The sequence below is a fragment of the Portunus trituberculatus genome, chromosome 32, assembly GCF_017591435.1.
Source record: "Portunus trituberculatus isolate SZX2019 chromosome 32, ASM1759143v1, whole genome shotgun sequence".
Classification (NCBI taxonomy): Eukaryota; Metazoa; Arthropoda; class Malacostraca; order Decapoda; family Portunidae; genus Portunus; species Portunus trituberculatus.
In genome coordinates this window covers 9,208,640-9,227,843 of record NC_059286.1, presented here as the reverse complement: position 1 = coordinate 9,227,843, position 19,204 = coordinate 9,208,640, and the positions used below count along the sequence as shown (strand labels likewise).

Sequence of the window (19,204 nt, the reverse complement as noted above, 5' to 3'; positions counted from 1 at the left end):
TGTTTGTGTGTTTTTTTTTCTCCTTTCTCTCCTGCATTGTCTCACATTAATTCCATACAGACATAAAGCGAGTACTAAGTAATTACAATAGTTCAGTTCAATGTCGTGTTGATACGATACGTGAAATTATAAAAAACGTATACTTCAAGTGATGTGGTACGTCTCTCTCTCTCTCTCTCTCTCTGAGACATAGTGAATGGTGATCCCACTATTGTAGGAGTTCTCAACATTTTCCTCATTAATAACCCTGAGTTATAAGACCATCTACCTGAACCTTCAGTAATGTGACATCGAACAGAAAGTCAATTCAGTGACTGAGTCTGACACTAACCCAACATGCGATGCCACTGCAAAGGATATTATTAGATCAGCCATCTAATTATCCTGGAAATCTGATGAATGAGTGGCCACAGAGGAAACTATTCCAAGCGGGAATTGCCCTGACAGTTAGATGCGTTACAGGTTCGGAGGGTTAAGGAGTGCCATAAAAAAGTTAGGCAACGTTATCACCTGGCAATGAAGGTACAGCTGTTGTTTGGCAACAAAGAACGTACACTACACGTTCTTTGTCTCCTAGGTATGCACGTGTCTGGCCAGATTCTGTTATGAAACAAATCGAAGAAGTGGAATTGCAACTCACGTCTGTTAACTTTTTAGAAATATCTCCTGTAGTTATCTTATTGAGACTGCATATAGGTCGTTTGCTTATTCTAATATTTTTGCTAGTCTCCCAGACATGAAGAAAAAAGGACGAAGACTTCAAAATAAATATGACGGCTCAAATCTGTGAAATACACCGAACGTATGGACCTCTTCCCATACACAACATGTTGAACTTAGAATAGTGAATACTGTTCGCTAGTTAGTGACTATAACACGAAAGCAAAGCTAGGCAGTGGCACAGGTGCACCAATCCATCGAGTACCACAAACATCGCGCGTTAAAATCCAAAAGCCTTTCCAGACACTGCCTCTTGAACCTGACGTAGTGGATGGTGCTCGCCGACTTGTGGTTGTAAACATTCCCCTCTCGCTTCCATCGGTTGATCCACCTGCACACCGTGGAAGGACTCACGCCCGCCTCCTTCGCAATAGTTCTGGCGGACTTCCCTCTAACCCACAAGAACACAAAGCTGCTCCTCTCTGTCAGGCTGGTTGGTCGCGTTATATGTCGAGTCATTGTCCCAAAACACAGCCACCTGTGATCCTTCTGTACCGCCCCGCGTGCTGCTTTGAGGGAAACATTATCCAATGGTGAAAAAGATTGACACCCTCTCTCTCTCTCTCTCTCTCTCTATCTATCTATCTCTCTCTCTCTCTCTCTCTCTCTCTCTCTCTCTCTCTCTCTCTCTCTCTCTCTCTCACCAGGCCACTTCCAAGGTGCTAGGTGGGCTGCGCGATGTAGGCTACTGCCGGCCGGCACTCTCCTGGTGTTTATATCAGACAGAGTATGTAATGACCCCGCCTGTGTGTGCAGGTGTGTGAGTCTTTGTGCGCTGTATGCTCTTCTTTTATTCATATTGCCTTCGATAGGTTACTGCAACTGCGTCTGCGTATACGTTCTCCTTACACCCACTCGTCTACACACACACACACACACACACACACACACACACACACACACACACACACACACACACACACACACACACACACACACACACACACACACACACACACACACACACACACACACACACACACACACACACACACACATTAAAATTTTGGAATTATTAATTTTCTCAGTTATCTCCGATAAAAAGGCAACATGACAAATAATCACATTTTTTATGATTTTATTCGTACAATTCATTTCACCTGTTAGCACTTTTGGAGGCAACGAGGCTGTATAATTATTGCCTGAGGAACATATTGAGCTCTTATTCCTTTATTTACTGAAAAATAACATTTATAATGTCAAATTCTTCACATTGCGTTGGTTATGAACAGCTGAGTGTATGTTGTTCCCTCATAGCGTCAGCAAGTCTGCTGTCGCTGCTGCCGCTTTCTTGGCTTGTCTGACCCCTGGTGAGCGGGTGTCTGTGCCGTCCTGAAAGTACTGAGAGGAATTCCTAATCTGAGACTAGACATCAGGTGCTAAGGGGAAGCTGTGTTCTCTGGTGGTCTGATGAGCAGCTCAGCATACTACACCACAAGTGCTGCCGCCAGACCCACTGCGAAGCACTGCGAATACTTCCTGCAAAGCACGACGGCGGCCGCCCCTCGGCGTTCTTGGCGAAGTTGTCTGCCCTGAACACGGCGGAAGTATTCCCGTTGTCGGAGATGGTGCGCCACAAACTCACCTCTCTCCACCTCTCTCCTGCCGCAGCCTGTCCGTCTCTAGCTGGCGGCTGTCCCGAAGCTCCCTCTCCATGGAGGAATAGTCGGCCCTCGTGGACAGAGTGCACGAGGCCCATGTGGTGAAGTGATCAACCCTCAGCTTGACAACAGCCATAATATTCAGAAAACACAACTGAACACAACAAAAGGTGCTTCAGAGGACACTCGCCACTACAATAGTAAGTAATGAGGAAGGACAATTGGTCGGGAAAATGTTTATTCACTTTGCTCTACATGACTGTACTTTCTTCCAATCATGTAAGTTGATGTTGCGAAGACTTGGGCACGAGGCTGACCAGCACCTCGGTACACAGGACCAGCACCCCGGCAGCCAGACCCCCAGCCAGCACTGCAAACATTCCCTGACGGACAACACAGTGTAGGAATCTTAATGCGCCACACGTCTGTTTCTGGACGTTGCTGTCCATACAATTATAAGGAAAGCAAGAGGTTGACAGTTCTTGTATAGAACGTACTACATACATCTATATCTCCTAGTATCATTCCTATCTATGAATCTGTCTATCAAATCTTAAACCTTACTATTGAATCGGCTCAAACATTTTATCTGTTCCTCATTTGGCTCAAGTTTGGTGTATAATTTCAAGAAATCTATTGAATTAACGATGTAGTTCTGTTTTCCTCATTGAAGTTTCCTAGTAGTGACCAAAACAATAATTGTTATGTCTTGCTTAACAGTGAAAGAGTTTACTTCTCACCCAGATGTTGTGAAGAAAGATGTTTGAGTTGACTACCATTTTCTTGGGAATGTTTTCACATTGGGTGAAATTTGGCACGTTCTCCATCCAGTACGTTATTAAGCCTTGATCTTTTGCTGTATGAAATCTGCAAGTCACGTTTTACCATCGTCCATTACGAAAATCCTACAACATGGCAAATACACAAATTTGATATCAAATTGCTCAATATCTCAGGACACCTTTATTTGGCTGCTTTATCGTTATGCTGGATTTCCTGTTTACATTATGAAATATTGACTATATTATTGTCTCGTCATTGCAGCAGCATCAGTTCAATCTGTCTGCACATTTGTCTGAAATAAAAGTGTCTCCAAGGCAAAACACAGACCCAGATACCCAAGCACTGATATCCCTTCATCTGGCAACTTTGCATACCTTTTGTTGAATCCGTGAACGAGAGGATTGGTCTTTTGGGTCATCATGGCAGATGACAAAGGCAGAAACCCGTCCCTTGATATGTAAAAGTCACACTGGCCTGTGAATGAAAGAGTGACGCTGTTACAAATGGCTGAAAGCTTAAGATTCTCCTCATAAACCCCCAGTTAGAGTTACGAATCCAAGAAACTTGACAGCATTCGGAGACCAAGAGACGCTACTACGGTTACTGTACTGGAGCCGCTGCCGCTTCTTTGTAACATGATTGACACTGCAGCAAACTTCTATCGGTATTTTTCTTCAATTAAAAGATACAGTAAATTTCCTATAAGAACCTTTTTGTGAAAAATCTAGAGCAATACGACTTTTCAAGTTGATGTCCACGTCAATGAGCACGTGGCGCCCTCTCCTCACGAGGGTGTCCAAACCTTCCCTCATCTCCTGCTGGGTGTGGAACAACAGGCGGCCCTTGTCCTCCAGCTCCGCCACCTCACGAAACTGGCCATGCTTCACGTCCTGGGACGAAAGACTTCATCAGTTGAATCCTCAACACGATACGAGTACAGAGTTTATTGATGACCTTTCTTTTAGATTCAAACTGTTGAAAATTCTTTCAATAATCCATTACCTTTGAGTACCTTTACCTCAAGAAGTACAGCTCTGGGAAAATGATAATGTTATACAAGTACATTACCCTGATAAACTGTTCGTAGCTGGAAAATTTTTGCCATATCATGGCGACGCTGGGGTGGTCCAGGACGTTCCTCAGAGTCTGGAAGGGCTGCGGCACGTATCTCACGGCCAGCAGGGACATGAGGTTGCCGGCGTAACTCTTTGCTAACACCAGTACAGTCACCATCCACAGCCCCAGCACCAGACGCTCCAACCCCTGCGCGGGCCACACCACGTCTGTGTTGGAGTGATTGGATGAGGTGAGTTAGTCTTCATTAGGACACGACTGCTGCTCCCTGAGAGCACGGAAACATTCAAGACACAAGGCAGCCCGGCAGGAAGGCCCAACACGGTGTCTGGGGCCTCACCTTGCTGCAGGAGGACACGCACGGAGCTGAAGGTGTTGGAGGACCAGCTGTCTTGGCATAGCGTCTTATACGCCCTATTTGGCATGCAGGAGGAAAAGACTTGTAAAGCACCAAGCACCCCGAGAAGCGCCGCCAGGGTGGCTGTCCACACGTGGGGCGTGAGAGGCAGCAGGAAGCCCCACAGGTCTACTCTTAGGCCGGCCAGACCGCTCACGATTCTTACGTTGCCGTGATAAAACGTTGTTGAGAGATCTGCTGCTTGCTTTCTGACCAGAGTTGTGATAAAAGGGCCTGTGGCGAAGTCGGCTTCCTGGTAAAATGGATCATTATAGACAATGTCATTGCATATTACTCATCGCTTCATTGTACGTGATGTTGTACCAACTGAGTATTGGGAAGCCTTTAGCTCACCTCCCGCACCACCATGCCGACCATGCCGGTCCAGGAGCCGTCAGGCAGCTTGGTGCCGAAGGTTCTTTCGGGGGACAGCACGTACCTGGTCCTGAGCAATTCTCTCTGCAATAACCTCATTTCTTCTCACCAAAGTATCGTATGAACAAGCGCTATGCTTCACTCATTGCATGTCACAGGAACAAATCATAGCAAACTTACGTAAAGTTCATTGCCTGTGCGAGATACCTCACGATATTGTTTACGTAACCCGAGTATTCCAGGCGACGCCCTCCCACAGCGTCCGGGTCGTCCACCCACACCAGTGTTGTATGAGGCAGCAGCTCCACTGCCACGGTGAGCCTCGGGGCATGGCTAAACCTGGACGACCATGGCAATGGACTTGATCATTTCAGACACTCGTGGCAAGCACCACAATGTTCACTAGTCATTTCGGACACTCGAGGTAAATACCCAAGTGTTCACTATCGAGAGTAAAAATTACATATACAGACACAAAAAACTTATCGGGGAAGAGCGACACGTGGGAGGTGAGAGTCAGCCTCCTGCTTGGCGTCCAGGTGGCCACCCTCAGGGGCGTGCTGCTGGGGGCGCTGTACGGCTGCCACACCGACACGTCCACCTCACTGACGAAAAAGTGAACGAAAAATAAACTAAAGATGCAAAAAGTAATATGATCTTGTTTTATCTATATTTTGTGTATGCCAAGAAGTAATGCAGCAGCCTCTTCAGTCCAACTCTTAGTGATCGGTGTGTAAGGAATCTGGCGGGGAGAGTTTGGTCACCTGGCAGCCTCCTCGCCCCCTGCACGTGCAGCAGCATGGCGTTCCTGGTGGAGAGAAGGCTGTGCAGACCGCCAAGGTGGCTGAGAGGGAGACGTGTGAGGACAAGGACCCTCGTTGACCACCTGAGGGCGTGACGCCTGAGTGACAGGTGGGCGAAGGCGACGAGGAAAGCTGGATCATCACTCACCACCACCACCACCAGGCAGTGCCACGCCCCTCCCACCTATCGAAATTACACGCTCTAAATGTTTTACAGAGATGTGTTGATGTAAGAAACTAATTTTCAAATAAATTTGATGGAAAGTGACTTGCCTGGCGTACATGATCCACTGTTTTTGCCAGGTAAGAGTGTGATGCATTGCTGCGCGGGACACTCAGGTTTTCAGCTGCCGCCTGGAAGAAAGTGACCCCGCGTGGAGCCTGCACCATCCCTGCCTCCTGAGGGACCGACAGAAAGTAAAAAAAAAAAAAAAAAAAAAAATAGCATGCCAGCATTATATTTTCATATTTAAGGTGAGAGGGAATAATGATCACCTTCTTGCCGTCTGTGAGGAACAATGTAGCGTGTTCACACGGCGGGTTTGTTGACAGAATTGCTGCCACTGCGCGGGACGTCTGCCAGTCCGTGTTGTCTTTGTAGGAAAGATTATGGTTCACCTCACCACTTGTTGAATACGTGTATCTAATTCGTGTTTGAGAAGTTTGAAGAAGTGTGCATGATGAGGAAGTGGTAGATATCACATTTCACTTACCTGTGGAAAGAGGCCTCAAGGTCACCATCTGGAAGTAGCACACCACCAGCACCGCCACTGCCTGCATGATCACCACAACCACCACCACCACCCACACCACTACTCTTTCGGGTACGCTGGTCAGCGGGTTCACTCACACTTGTGATGCATTCACCGTCCAGGGACTTGGGAAAAAAGACTTTACCTTATTATCTGCGGGACGGGAAATTTGTGTGCCACCTGGCAGATTGTTCCCAAATGAAATAAAAATATAAACAAGAGAGAGTTTTAGAAAATTATTCTTTTTTGTGTCAATCATGATTTGACAAAAAATTACCATATGAAAAGAAAAAATGCAAATAAAAGAAATCATGCAATTTATAATATCCTATAGTATTTTTCTTTAATCGATCGGAGAGGCAATATGAGAACGAATAAAAATCAGAGATCAGTGAGTTTATTGCCGATAGATAGGTAGGTACATTGATATGTAAAAGATAATGTTTATTGACTACAGTTTCATAATATACACACTAACTTTGGAATAAAAAATCCCACATAATAAAGACAATATGGACACAAACTTGTGAATCGTAAAGACAACTGAAATCGTTAGCCATAACAGCAAAACATTCTGTGCACAATTTTTGCAGGAGGGTATTGAGTAGCACTCTTAATTACTTGAACCCAATAATAGAAATTATACTGCGTTCTTACGTCCCGGGCCAACGGACATCACTTGTCGCTACTACTCTTGCAGCTCAGTTTGCACTTCGCTGCACACACATACACGGCCCCGCCTCGCCACCTCCAGACGTCCCCGCTGGGCCCACCCGCACCAGTTCCATGTTCCTACCATTTCAGTGAACACACACACACACACACATATATATATATATATATATATATATATATATATATATATATATATATATATATATATATATATATATATATATATATAATTCATTCTATTTTTTAAGATCTATTCTTTTGGTCTGGAAGGGGGATGGAATAGAAATACGGTTGTGAAGAGTTTTCATAATTTGGCATACCTATATTTGGGAAACATTTGGCATTAAGCAAGCCTGACATCAACACCACTCAGGACCAATACACCATAAACCTTTGTCTTGAATGACACCAGACTAAAGCAGCTGTTACCTGGTGAATCCCTCCCCCTTAATCTTTCTCCCGTCATGTCAATCTACAGAAATACGATAGCTGTGTGTGTGTGTGTGTGTGTGTGTGTGTGTGTGTGTGTGTGTGTGTGTGTGTGTGTGTGTGTGTGTGTGTGTGTGTGTGTGTGTGTGTGTGTGTGTGTGTTTGTGTAACAGTCATTGAAAAAATTTCGGATATTTGAGGGATTATCAGAAATCATTCTTGATGCATATTGTGACACGTGAATTCCGGCCATGTCTGGCCACAGATCCGGACGTATGGCAACACAACACTGTGCCGGAGTTGTAAGTGAGGTGCGGCATGCTGCGTGTCGCTGGTGGCCGATCCCAGCAGAGATAAGGCAGTGTGATCACTGTTTGTTTGTGTGTTTTTTTTTCTCCTTTCTCTCCTGCATTGTCTCACATTAATTCCATACAGACATAAAGCGAGTACTAAGTAATTACAATAGTTCAGTTCAATGTCGTGTTGATACGATACGTGAAATTATAAAAAACGTATACTTCAAGTGATGTGGTACGTCTCTCTATCTCTCTCTCTCTGAGACATAGTGAATGGTGATCCCACTATTGTAGGAGTTCTCAACATTTTCCTCATTAATAACCCTGAGTTATAAGACCATCTACCTGAACCTTCAGTAATGTGACATCGAACAGAAAGTCAATTCAGTGACTGAGTCTGACACTAACCCAACATGCGATGCCACTGCAAGGGATATTATTAGATCAGCCATCTAATTATCCTTGGAAATCTGATGAATGAGTGGCCACAGAGGAAACTATTCCAAGCGGGAATTGCCCTGACAGTTAGATGCGTTACAGGTTCGGAGGGTTAAGGAGTGCCATAAAAAAGTTAGGCAACGTTATCACCTGGCAATGAAGGTACAGCTGTTGTTTGGCAACAAAGAACGTACACTACACGTTCTTTGTCTCCTAGGTATGCACGTGTCTGGCCAGATTCTGTTATGAAACAAATCGAAGAAGTGGAATTGCAACTCACGTCTGTTAACTTTTTAGAAATATCTCCTGTAGTTATCTTATTGAGACTGTATATAGGTCGTTTGCTTATTCAAATATTTTTGCTAGTCTCCTAGACATGAAGAAAAAAGGACGAAGACTTCAAAATAAATATGACGGCTCAAATCTGTGAAATACACCGAACGTATGGACCTCTTCCCATACACAACATGTTGAACTTAGAATAGTGAATACTGTTCGCTAGTTAGTGACTATAACACGAAAGCAAAGCTAGGCAGTGGCACAGGTGCACCAATCCATCGAGTACCACAAACATCGCGCGTTAAAATCCAAAAGCCTTTCCAGACACTGCCTCTTGAACCTGACGTAGTGGATGGTGCTCGCCGACTTGTGGTTGTAAACATTCCCCTCTCGCTTCCATCGGTTGATCCACCTGCACACCGTGGAGGGACTCACGCCCGCCTCCTTCGCAATAGTTCTGGCGGACTTCCCTCCAACCCACAAGAACACAAAGCTGCTCCTCTCTGTCAGGCTGGTTGGTCGCGTTATATGTCTAGTCATTGTCCCAAAACACAGCCACCTGTGATCCTTCTGTACCGCCCCGCGTGCTGCTTTGAGGGAAACATTATCCAATGGTGAAAAAGATTGACACCCTCTCCTCTCTCACCAGGTCTCTTCCAAGGTGCTGGGTGGACTGCGCGATGTAGGCTGCTGCCGGCTGGCACTCTCCTGGTGTTTATATCAGACAGAGTATGTAATGACCCCGCCTGTGTGTGCAGGTGTGTGAGTCTTTGTGCGCTGTATGCTCTTCTTTTATTCATATTGCCTTCGATAGGTTACTGTAACTGTGTCTGCTTATACATTCTCCTTACACCCACTCGTCTGCACACACACACACACACACACACACACACACACACACACACACACACACACACACACACACACACACACACACACACACACACACACACACACACACACACACACACACACACACACACACACACACACACACACACACACATAAAAATTTTGGAATTATTAATTTTCTCAGTTATCTCCGATAAAAAGGCAACATGACAAATAATCACATTTTTTATGATTTTTGGAGGCAACGAGGCTGTATAATTATTGCTTGAGGAACGTATTGAGCTCTTATTCCTTTATTTACTGAAAAATAACATTTATAATGTCAAATTCTTCACATTGCGTTGGTTATGAACAGCTGAGTGTATGTTGTTCCCTCATAGCGTCACCAAGTCTGCTGTCGCTGCTGCCGCTTTCTTGGCTTGTCTGACCCCTGGTGAGCGGGTGTCTGTGCCGTCCTGAAAGTACTGAGAGGAATTCCTAATCTGAGACTAGACATCAGGTTCTAAGGGGAAGCTGTGTTCTCTGGTGGTCTGATGAGCAGCTCAGCACACCACACCACCAGTGCTGCCGCCATACCCCCGGCAAGCACTGCGAATAGTCCCTGCAAAGCACGACGGGACTTAATTAAGTCACTGACTGAGTTGTAGCTTTGCAGTAAACCCCAGAAAGCAACTGGACATTTTACTTGTGTTCTGCTCATATTTACGAATGTGATTGTCTGTCTTGGTGTCATAGAAGTAATTAGGTTTTCAATAGGTTTATAAACTCACCCAAATATTTGAAATAGAGATGTGCGTACTGACCGCGATCCTCTTGGGAACGTTGTTACACTCCGTAGAGTTTGGAAAATGCTCTATCCAGTTTAGTCTTAATCCGTGAGCAACGAGTAGCAAAAGTCTGAGGAACAGAAATAGGATCACACACAGATTTACTTTGGTTTACAAAAAAAATACATAAAAATTATTCACGAGACTAACATATTTAAGTCTTAGGGATTCGTGACACGTACCTACATAAGGTGAAAAAAAAAATGATTCATGAGTAATAAAAGCTAGCGTCCAATCTAAGAGAAAGCTTAGCCGCACCTCTGATCGAAGCCGTGCACGAGAGGGCTGGTCTTCTGTATCATCATTGAGGCAGAGAGTGGCAGCATCCCGTCCCTCGATATGTAGAACCCGCACCGACCTAGAGAGAGAGCAGAGAGAGAGAGAGAGAGAGAGAGAGAGAGAGAGAGAGAGAGAGAGAGAGAGAGAGAGAGAGAGAGAGAGAGAGAGAGAGAGAGAGAGAGAGAGAGAGAGAGAGAGAGAGAGAGAGAGAGAGAGAGAGAGAGAGATTTGTGTCATAAGAACAAAACGAACAAAATGAAAATAAGGCAAGCTGCAAGAAGCCATCAGGCCCACACGTGGCACTCCCTTTATGAAACATTATTGCTTGCCTGTTTCCACCTATCATCCCCATCCATATCTTTCTAATCTTTTAAAGCTCCCTATTGACTTATCACTAACAACCTGGTTACTGGTTTTAATAGACCTATATCCTTCCTATAGAGTAGAGACCACAACTGAACTGCATAATACAACTTTAGTATTACTTCAGAAACTGCTTTGAACGCTTCTGGAGATTAATTCTTGTACCCAATTTGCCTTACTTTTAGCCTCTGTGTATTGCCTTCATAGACAGAGATTAGAGATAATTACAGTATAACTCCTCAAACTTTCTCGTGCACTGATCCTATGAGAGCTTCATGGATTATTGTGTGCCGACCTACTATGCTGCTGTCTCTCTAGTTACTTGTACATAGTTGTACCGATGCCCATGCAGGAGCAGTACCATTTTTAGAGAAGTCCAAAGCAATCTGGCTTCTCAGGTTGATGTCGAGGCCAACGTGGACGTGCGTCCCTCCCCTCACCAAGGTGTCAATGCTCCGGGGCAGCTGCTTCAGTGTATGGAACTCTAGGCGACCCTCCTGCTGTAGGTCAGCGACCTTCCGCAGGACCCCAGACTTTACATCCTGAGAGAAAAGAAAACACGAGACAAAGCTTGCATTTCAGGCACTCGTAATCTAGAAAACAAATTCACAATTTGTCTACTGTTGCGCTGGGATTTGTTTTTTTTTCCATTTCATTTCATTTCTTAGATTGAACATGAGACGGAAATGAAAGACACAAAGCTTTATATGCCAGAAACGAACGAAAACCTAATGCAATGACCATGAGAGCATCTTCTTGTCAGTAGAATTTTTGGAAAGTTTTGTGAGGAAACAATGTGCAAGCGTCACCATGAGTGTTTGCTCGTAGCTTGAGTGTTTCTGGCTTATCACGGACACGCTCGGGTGATCCAAGACGTCATGAATGGTCTGGAAGGGCTGCGGCACGTATCTTACGGCCAGCAGGGACATGAGGTTGCCGGCGTAGCTCTTGGTCAGCACCAGCGTGGTCAGCATCCACAGCCCCAGCAACAGACGCTCCCACCACAACCACTGCACGGGCCACACCACGTCTGCGTTGGGAGTGAGTGAACCAGAATTAGTCTTTAATCTTCATTAGGGCACGATTGTTACTCCCTGAGAGCAAGGCAGCTCCAGCAGGAGGGCCCAACACGGTGCCCAAGGTCTCACCTTGTTGCAGAAGGACGCGCATTGAGTGTGAGGGATCCATCAGCCAGGCCTCACTACACAGCCGTTTGCCGAGCAGACAAGATGGAAGTACTTGTAAGACGAAATGCACCCCCACTAGCATTACCAAAGTGACCGTCCACACCAGGGGTGTGAGGGGAAACAGGAAGCCCCACGGATCCATCTCTAGCCCCTTCAGGCCTCCAAGTATTCTGATGTTTGAGCCAGAATAAGGCGCCGCTGCCTGCGCTGCCTCGTATCGCTGAGGATTGATTATAAACGGTCCTGGTGCGAAGTCTGCCTCCTGCGGCATGAAATTCCGGTAAATATTTCGGAAACTCTTACAAATTGATGCGTATGTGAAATGATGCCGCTGCATGTTGTAGAATCAAGTGCATTGTAAATCACATGTAGGGAAGAAATTACACCTTAATCTTTTCATTTGATACCCACACCCCTGTGTTGTTGCTCACCTCCCGCACCACCATGCCCATCAGGCCCGTCCAGGAGCCGTCAGGCAGCCTGGTGCCGAAGGTTCCATCTGGGGACACCACGTACCTGTACCTGAAGCAAATGTTGTGCTTAGAAATCTATGAAGGGAAATTCAGTTGGAAATTTTTTAAAAATAAATATTGCAGCCTTCTCCATTCTCTTCCTTTCTATAATGCTGAGAAAAGTTACCTGAAATTCATGGCTCTGGCAAGATACTTTACGATTTCATCCACAAAACCCGTGAGGAGTAGGCGGCGTCCGCCAGGCTCGCGCGGGTCCTCTACCCAGGTTAATGTGTGGTAGGGCAGGAACTCCACCGCCACGGTGAGGGTCGGAGGGGTCGTGAACCTACAGGGTAGTGTAGAACACAGTGCTCTTAGGACAATGAATGTGTCTCCTTTGTGGTGAAGAATCAATTGGACACTCATATCATTGCCTTTCTCTCAGAACTCAAGGACTTCAGTTTTACTACACAGAAAATTTATCGGGGAAGAGTGACACGTGGGAGACGAGGGTCAGCTTCCCGCTGGGCGTCCAGGTGGCCACCCTCAGGGGCGTGCTGCTGGGAACGCTGTACGGCTGCCACACCAACACGTTCACCTGAGTGACAGATCTGTGTGTGGGAAATAGTCTCTTTTTATTTGTTAACTTTTTTCATAAAGAAATTTAATTGCCTTTGTAACAAAACTTGACTTTATGAATACATTACAGCCAACCACAATTTTATTCTTAGTGAACGGCAGCTGATTAGGTGAGGCCGCTGGCGGGAAGTTTTATCACCTGACCGCTTCCTCGCTCTCCTGCACGTGCAGCAGCATGGCGTTCCTGTTGGAGAGAAGGCCGTGCAGGCGGCCAAGGTGGCTGAGAGGGAGGCGAGTGAGGACAAGGATCCTCGTGAACCACCTGAGGGCGTGACGCCTGAGTGACAGGTGGGCGAAGGCGGCGAGGAAGGCTGGGTCATCACTCACCACCACCACCACCAAGCAGTGCCACGCCGCTCCCAGCTGTGAGGGTTATGGGTTTATGGATCAGTTGATGAATAGAATGAGAACCGTGCATAGAATAGCTTAAGTTTATGCTTGTGTGACTCACCTGGCGCATCTTGTCCACCGTCTGCCTCACGCCTTTCTGTGTTGCATTGCCGCCTCGGTGATCTGCTGCCGCATGGAAGACAGTGACACCCCGCGGTGCCTCCATTGTTTCTCGTCCCTGAAGGAAACACCACAGCTCAAAGAGTTTATAACCAACCACAATATTCATTCTTTTACTTGACTTAGTGTTCCGTAAAAACAGCAATAGTTCAGACTCACCTGCCTCCCGTCACTGATCAGCAATGCGGTGTATGCACACGCGGCGTGCTTCCTCAGTACGGCGGCCGCGGATCGCAGCGATACATACTCTTGGTTGCCTTTCGTGGGAAGATGGCACAAAATGTTGCATTTCAAGGATAAACTCACAAAATAGTTGTATTTTACTCCCGCGAAAGAAAAAAGACAGACAGGTGTGCTCACCTGGGAGGAGTGCACAATGCAGGCAGTCGGCGAGTATCACCACCACCGCTAGGTACTTGACCGCCGCCACCATCACTGTAATGACATCACACTTGTAGACAGAACTTCTGTCTCTTTCTCTTACTACTACAACGTGGAAAGAATGCAATGATTATTCTCTCAGTAAAAGTAAATAAACATACAACAATGTCATTGTTCTTGTGTGGGTCATTCCATACTCGTGCGGCACACTGGCAGCTTCCCTCACGGTCTGCTGAGTGTCCTCTAAAACCGCAATGGTGTGCCTCCCACCGACTCTGTGCCAACGCAAGACTATACTTTTTGTATCGAGGTTCTGCTAATCTTTCCAGCGAAGTGAACATATGTACTTTATAGTCATATATCTCTTCTTTTTAAATAAAGGTTTTTCTTTCACTTATAATAATATTTATAAATCTGTGCTTAAGTAGTAATTTATGAGTCTGTGCTTAAGTACTAAAAAAAATCTAAACAAAATTCAGAGAATGAATTGCTTTGTTATATTTCCACAAGCTCGTCTCATTTACAGGACACATTTATTACAGTGTTAGGCTTCTTGGCGTTTCCATCAGACTGTCACACCCAGAACGGCATTTAATCTGTATAACAAGCAGAACATAAGAACATAAGGGAAGCTGCAACCGTCAACCCTACACGTGGCAGTCCCTGTACATACGTAATACACCTCCTTAACTCTCATCCCCATCCATAAATCTGTCTAATTAAAGCTTATATTCCTCTTGTTATAATCCCTACATTAAAAACTTCCACCAAATCCCCTCTTAACGTCTCTCTAAGGAATATAAATATGTATAACAGCTTCAATCTCGTTATATAAGGAATATCCCTCATCGCCTGTATCTTTTAGTCATTCTCCTTTGCACTGATTCTTATAGACCTATTAATTGATCCTTCCTGTAGTAGGGTGACCAGAACTGCACATCATATTCTAGATGAAGTCTGTATGAGCAGAGAGAGAGTTTGGTGCACATACTCACATTGCAGGGAAAGAAGTCAAAATTCACTTCGATATTTGTCAAGTATATTAACACATTTTGACAAGACAGAAATAAAAAGATAAGATTTTATCTAACCTCTATTACCTGCTTTGCAAAAACATCAGTGAAATTGTTATGCAATATGAATGTTTACATTTCATTAATTACGAACAAGTGATACTAGACTCGGAACAATGCTGACAAACAACTCTTCTTGTTGAGCTACGGTTTCTTGGAAATGTTACCTCTTATAAATGGGATAACAAATGCTACTGAACCCTTTCCGATCGTACACGTTGCCTTCCTCCTTCCAACGGTTGATCCACCTGCTCACAGTGGAGGAGCTCACGCCCGTCGCACGCGCGATCATGCGAATGGAGTTCCCGTCAACCCACATGGCCACAAATTTGGTTCTCATTGACAAAGTGGTCGGCGTGGACGGGCATCGCTTCATGGACCACATCTCGTGTCCCATGGAGGGCGCGGCGCCTTCCTGGTGCAACGTCACGAAGTGCTTCGGCCTTACGAGGAGAGAATGTTGACAGGATTCAGATTTGCAACAACGAAAAGAATATAATAAGAAAAGATAGAGAAGAGTAATGCACACACTAGAATACCTCCCATATGCTGCATCATGGCTACTTAATAGTTGTAGCACTTCCCCAAGAAGGAAAAGGATATGTGCCAAAAATAAAGAACAAATAAGGTCTATACGAAAACACTTCTGAAATGATGCACCTTTTTGATTTGCTGGTGTGCTGCTCGTCGCCCTAACGAGGCAAGAATGTTGACAAGATTCAGTCACGTTAGCGGAAGAAGAAGAAAGAAAGCTGATACCAAGACGATGAAATTATTACACTTTCAATTCGTTCCATCAAAATAGAAATCTTAAACACTTTTTTTGTTCTGAAATCATCAGTAGTGGGAGATAAAAAAATGTGCTTCATTTCTTTAGTCTTGATAAAGGATGACATTAATGATACTTATAGAAAGCTATTACACTCGTCTCACAACTTGGCACTTTATAATTTCTATCGATATTCATCATTGTCTGTTTTCATGTGAAATTTCCGTGAACTTATTGAAGATTGAATGAGAAACAATGACCAATTGAGATAATTACTGTTATGAACGGATCTCCGTGACTTATTCGCTGTTCAGATGGTTGTGTCGTGCCAGCGTGTGTGTGGCCCACCCGCTTCAAGCCAGCTGTAACCAGCACTTCCTCCACGTCAACATTAACCTTCCTTAATCTTCCCTTCTTAAGACATATGATGCAATTAAGACTGTTTTAATATCCGCTTGAACTATTTTTTCTTCAAAATCATAATGATCTAAGAAAATAAGGGAAGGTTCAAGAAGCACTTTGACCGACACGTGGCAGTCGTATTATGAGACATACCTACATGTGTCCAGCCAATATCTTCATCTATAAATTTGCCTAGTCTTCTAAAGCCTGATATAATGCAGCAAAGACTCTGTGTTACCTATGCATGAAAACTGACGCGCAGGATCCAGCCAGCCAGGCACAGCAAGGTCAACTCCTCTCGCAGGGAGGGTGAAGAGAAGTGTATGCTTGGCTCGCCGTCTATGACTAATATATCTACAGGCTCACTCTGGGGGGCAGTGGCGGGGAAGGGGGCCGCCGGTGGGTGTAGAAGGTTAATGTCGTTGTTTTGAATCAATATCTAACTCCTTAATTGATTTAGGAGAATCTTTGCAATATGTTTTACCACGGTTTAGAATTCCTTAGTCTGTTTGCTTTCAACATAAGAGAAATGAAACGTGTGCTGTGCCTTTGTGTTCCTTACTCGAGGTTCCTGTCATTACGAATAGACTGCAGAGGTACGTCTGCTGAAATTCATCAACAAATTTCCTGCTCTCACCTTTCATGTATAGGTAGCTATAATAAAAATAATACATTAATGAATACATACATGAAAATAGATTAGATAATGATGATGGTAATAATAATGATAATAATAATAATGATAATGATAATAATGATAATAATAATAATAATGGTAATGATAATGATAATGATATTAATAATAATAATAATAATAATAATAATAATAATAATATTAATAACGATAATAATGATAATGATAATAATAATAACCATATTAATAATAATGATAATGATGATAACAATAATGATAATAATGATATTTATAACGATAATAATAATAATAATAATAATAATTATAATAATAATAATAATAATAATAATAATAATAATAATAATAATAATAATAATAATAATTATAATGACAATAATAATAATAATAACGTTAGTAATAATAATGATAATTATAATAACAATATTAATAATAATGATAATGATAACAATAATGATAATAATAACAACAATGATAATGATATTTATAATAATAAAAATAATAATAATAATAATAATAATAATAATAATAATAATAATAATAATAATAATAATAATAATAATAATAACAGTAAGTCATAATAATAATGATAATATTGATAATAATAATAATAATAATAATAATAATAATAATAATAATAATAATAATGGTAATAATAGTAATGATAACAGTAAATCATAATAATAATAATAATAATAATAATAATAATAATAATAATAATAATAATAAGAAGAAGAAGAAGAAGAAGAAGAAGAAGAAGAAGAAGAAGAAGAAGAAGAAGAAGAAGAAGAAGAAGAAGAAGAAGAAGAAGAAGAAGAAGAAGAAGAAGAAGAAGGGAATAAAAAAAAATGGATCGATGGATAGATAGACAAGAGTATCGTGTTACAGTGATAAAGAGGAACCTCTTGCACCTTGGGGTCCAAGAGGTCTCAGAGTGCACGGACTCGAATCCTGGCCATGGCCCGAGTGTAGGACTTTCTTGGGATATATATATATATATATATATATATATATATATATATATATATATATATATATATATATATATATATATATATATATATATATATATATATATATATATATATATATATATATATATATATATATATATATATATATATATATATATATATATATATATATATATATATATATATCCTTCATTCATTCAACCGTAGATACATAAACGTAAAGACACAAAGGTAGCCAAACAAAGAGAGGTAAGCAAATACTACCGTTTTATTCCTAAGCAAACCCATCAATGAGCCTGTCAAAGTGAGAGCAGGTGCGAGTGAGTCAACTGAGTCAATCCTCGCACCGATGACACGCGAACTCCAGACACCAGACCACCAGGGCGACACTCAGACACCCGCCCAGCATCACGAACACTCCCTGCAACACAACACACACGTGACACTAACATTCCCTGCAACACAACACACACGTGACACAAACACTCCTTGCAACACAACACACACGTGAAACAACACTCCTTGTAGCACAACACACACGTGACACAAACACTTCCTGCAACACAACACACACGTGACACAAACACTTCCTGCAACACAACACACACGTGACACAAACACTCCTTGCAACACAACACACACGTGAAACAACACTCCTTGTAGCACAACACACACGTGACACAAACACTTCCTGCAACACAACACACACGTGACACAAACACTTCCTGCAACACAACACACACGTGACACAAACACTCCCTGTAACACAACACACACGTGACACAAACACTCCCTGCAACACAACACACACGTTACACAAACACTCCCTGCAACACAACACACACGTGACACAAACACTTCCTGCAACACAACACACACGTGACACAAACACTTCCTGCAACACAACACACACGTGACACCAACACTTCCTGCAACACAACACACACGTGACACAAACACTTCCTGCAACACAACACACACGTGACACAAACACTTCCTGCAACACAACACACACGTGACACAAACACTTCCTGCAACACAACACACACGTGACACAAACACTTCCTGCAACACAACACACACGTGACACAAACACTTCCTGCAACACAACACACACGTGACACAAACACTCCCTGCAACACAACACACACGTGACACAAACACTTCCTGCAACACAACACACACGTGACACAAACACTTTCTTGCAACACAACACACGCGT

At 43.3% G+C, this 19,204-nt stretch overlaps 4 protein-coding genes across 4 annotated transcripts in view; all 4 read right to left on the bottom strand.

Annotated features, from left to right (window-relative positions):
• Positions 1-1,979: 1,979 nt before the first annotated feature.
• On the bottom strand, positions 1,980-5,211 carry LOC123511969 (glutamate receptor ionotropic, kainate 5-like). Its single transcript, XM_045268078.1, is given in 9 exon segments — positions 1,980-2,061; positions 2,306-2,475; positions 2,639-2,704; positions 3,062-3,188; positions 3,479-3,578; positions 3,841-3,994; positions 4,173-4,356; positions 4,359-4,867; positions 4,930-5,211. Coding segments are annotated over 9 exon segments (1,512 nt in total). The 5' UTR covers positions 5,050-5,211.
• Positions 5,212-5,745: 534 nt separating this feature from the next.
• LOC123512040 lies at positions 5,746-6,623 on the bottom strand. The gene is made up of 3 exons (XM_045268197.1): positions 6,467-6,623; positions 6,249-6,346; positions 5,746-6,152 (listed from the first exon to the last, which is right to left on the bottom strand). The coding sequence occupies exons 1-3, from the start codon at positions 6,531-6,533 to the stop codon at positions 5,991-5,993; spliced, it is 327 nt and encodes a 108-aa protein (XP_045124132.1). The 5' UTR covers positions 6,534-6,623; the 3' UTR covers positions 5,746-5,990.
• Positions 6,624-9,733: 3,110 nt separating this feature from the next.
• Positions 9,734-13,212, bottom strand: LOC123512038 (probable glutamate receptor). The gene is made up of 8 exons (XM_045268195.1): positions 12,770-13,212; positions 12,562-12,652; positions 12,092-12,392; positions 11,753-11,973; positions 11,305-11,485; positions 10,560-10,659; positions 10,245-10,371; positions 9,734-10,075 (listed from the first exon to the last, which is right to left on the bottom strand). The coding sequence occupies exons 1-8, from the start codon at positions 13,006-13,008 to the stop codon at positions 9,977-9,979; spliced, it is 1,359 nt and encodes a 452-aa protein (XP_045124130.1). The 5' UTR covers positions 13,009-13,212; the 3' UTR covers positions 9,734-9,976.
• Positions 13,213-18,251: 5,039 nt separating this feature from the next.
• Positions 18,252-19,204, bottom strand: part of LOC123511968 (glutamate receptor-like) — a 6,939-nt gene continuing 5,986 nt past the window's right edge. The window contains exon 12 of the mRNA XM_045268076.1: positions 18,252-18,403. Coding sequence (XP_045124011.1) covers positions 18,317-18,403 — 87 coding nt within the window. The 3' untranslated portion in view covers positions 18,252-18,316. The remainder of the gene's footprint in view (positions 18,404-19,204) is intronic.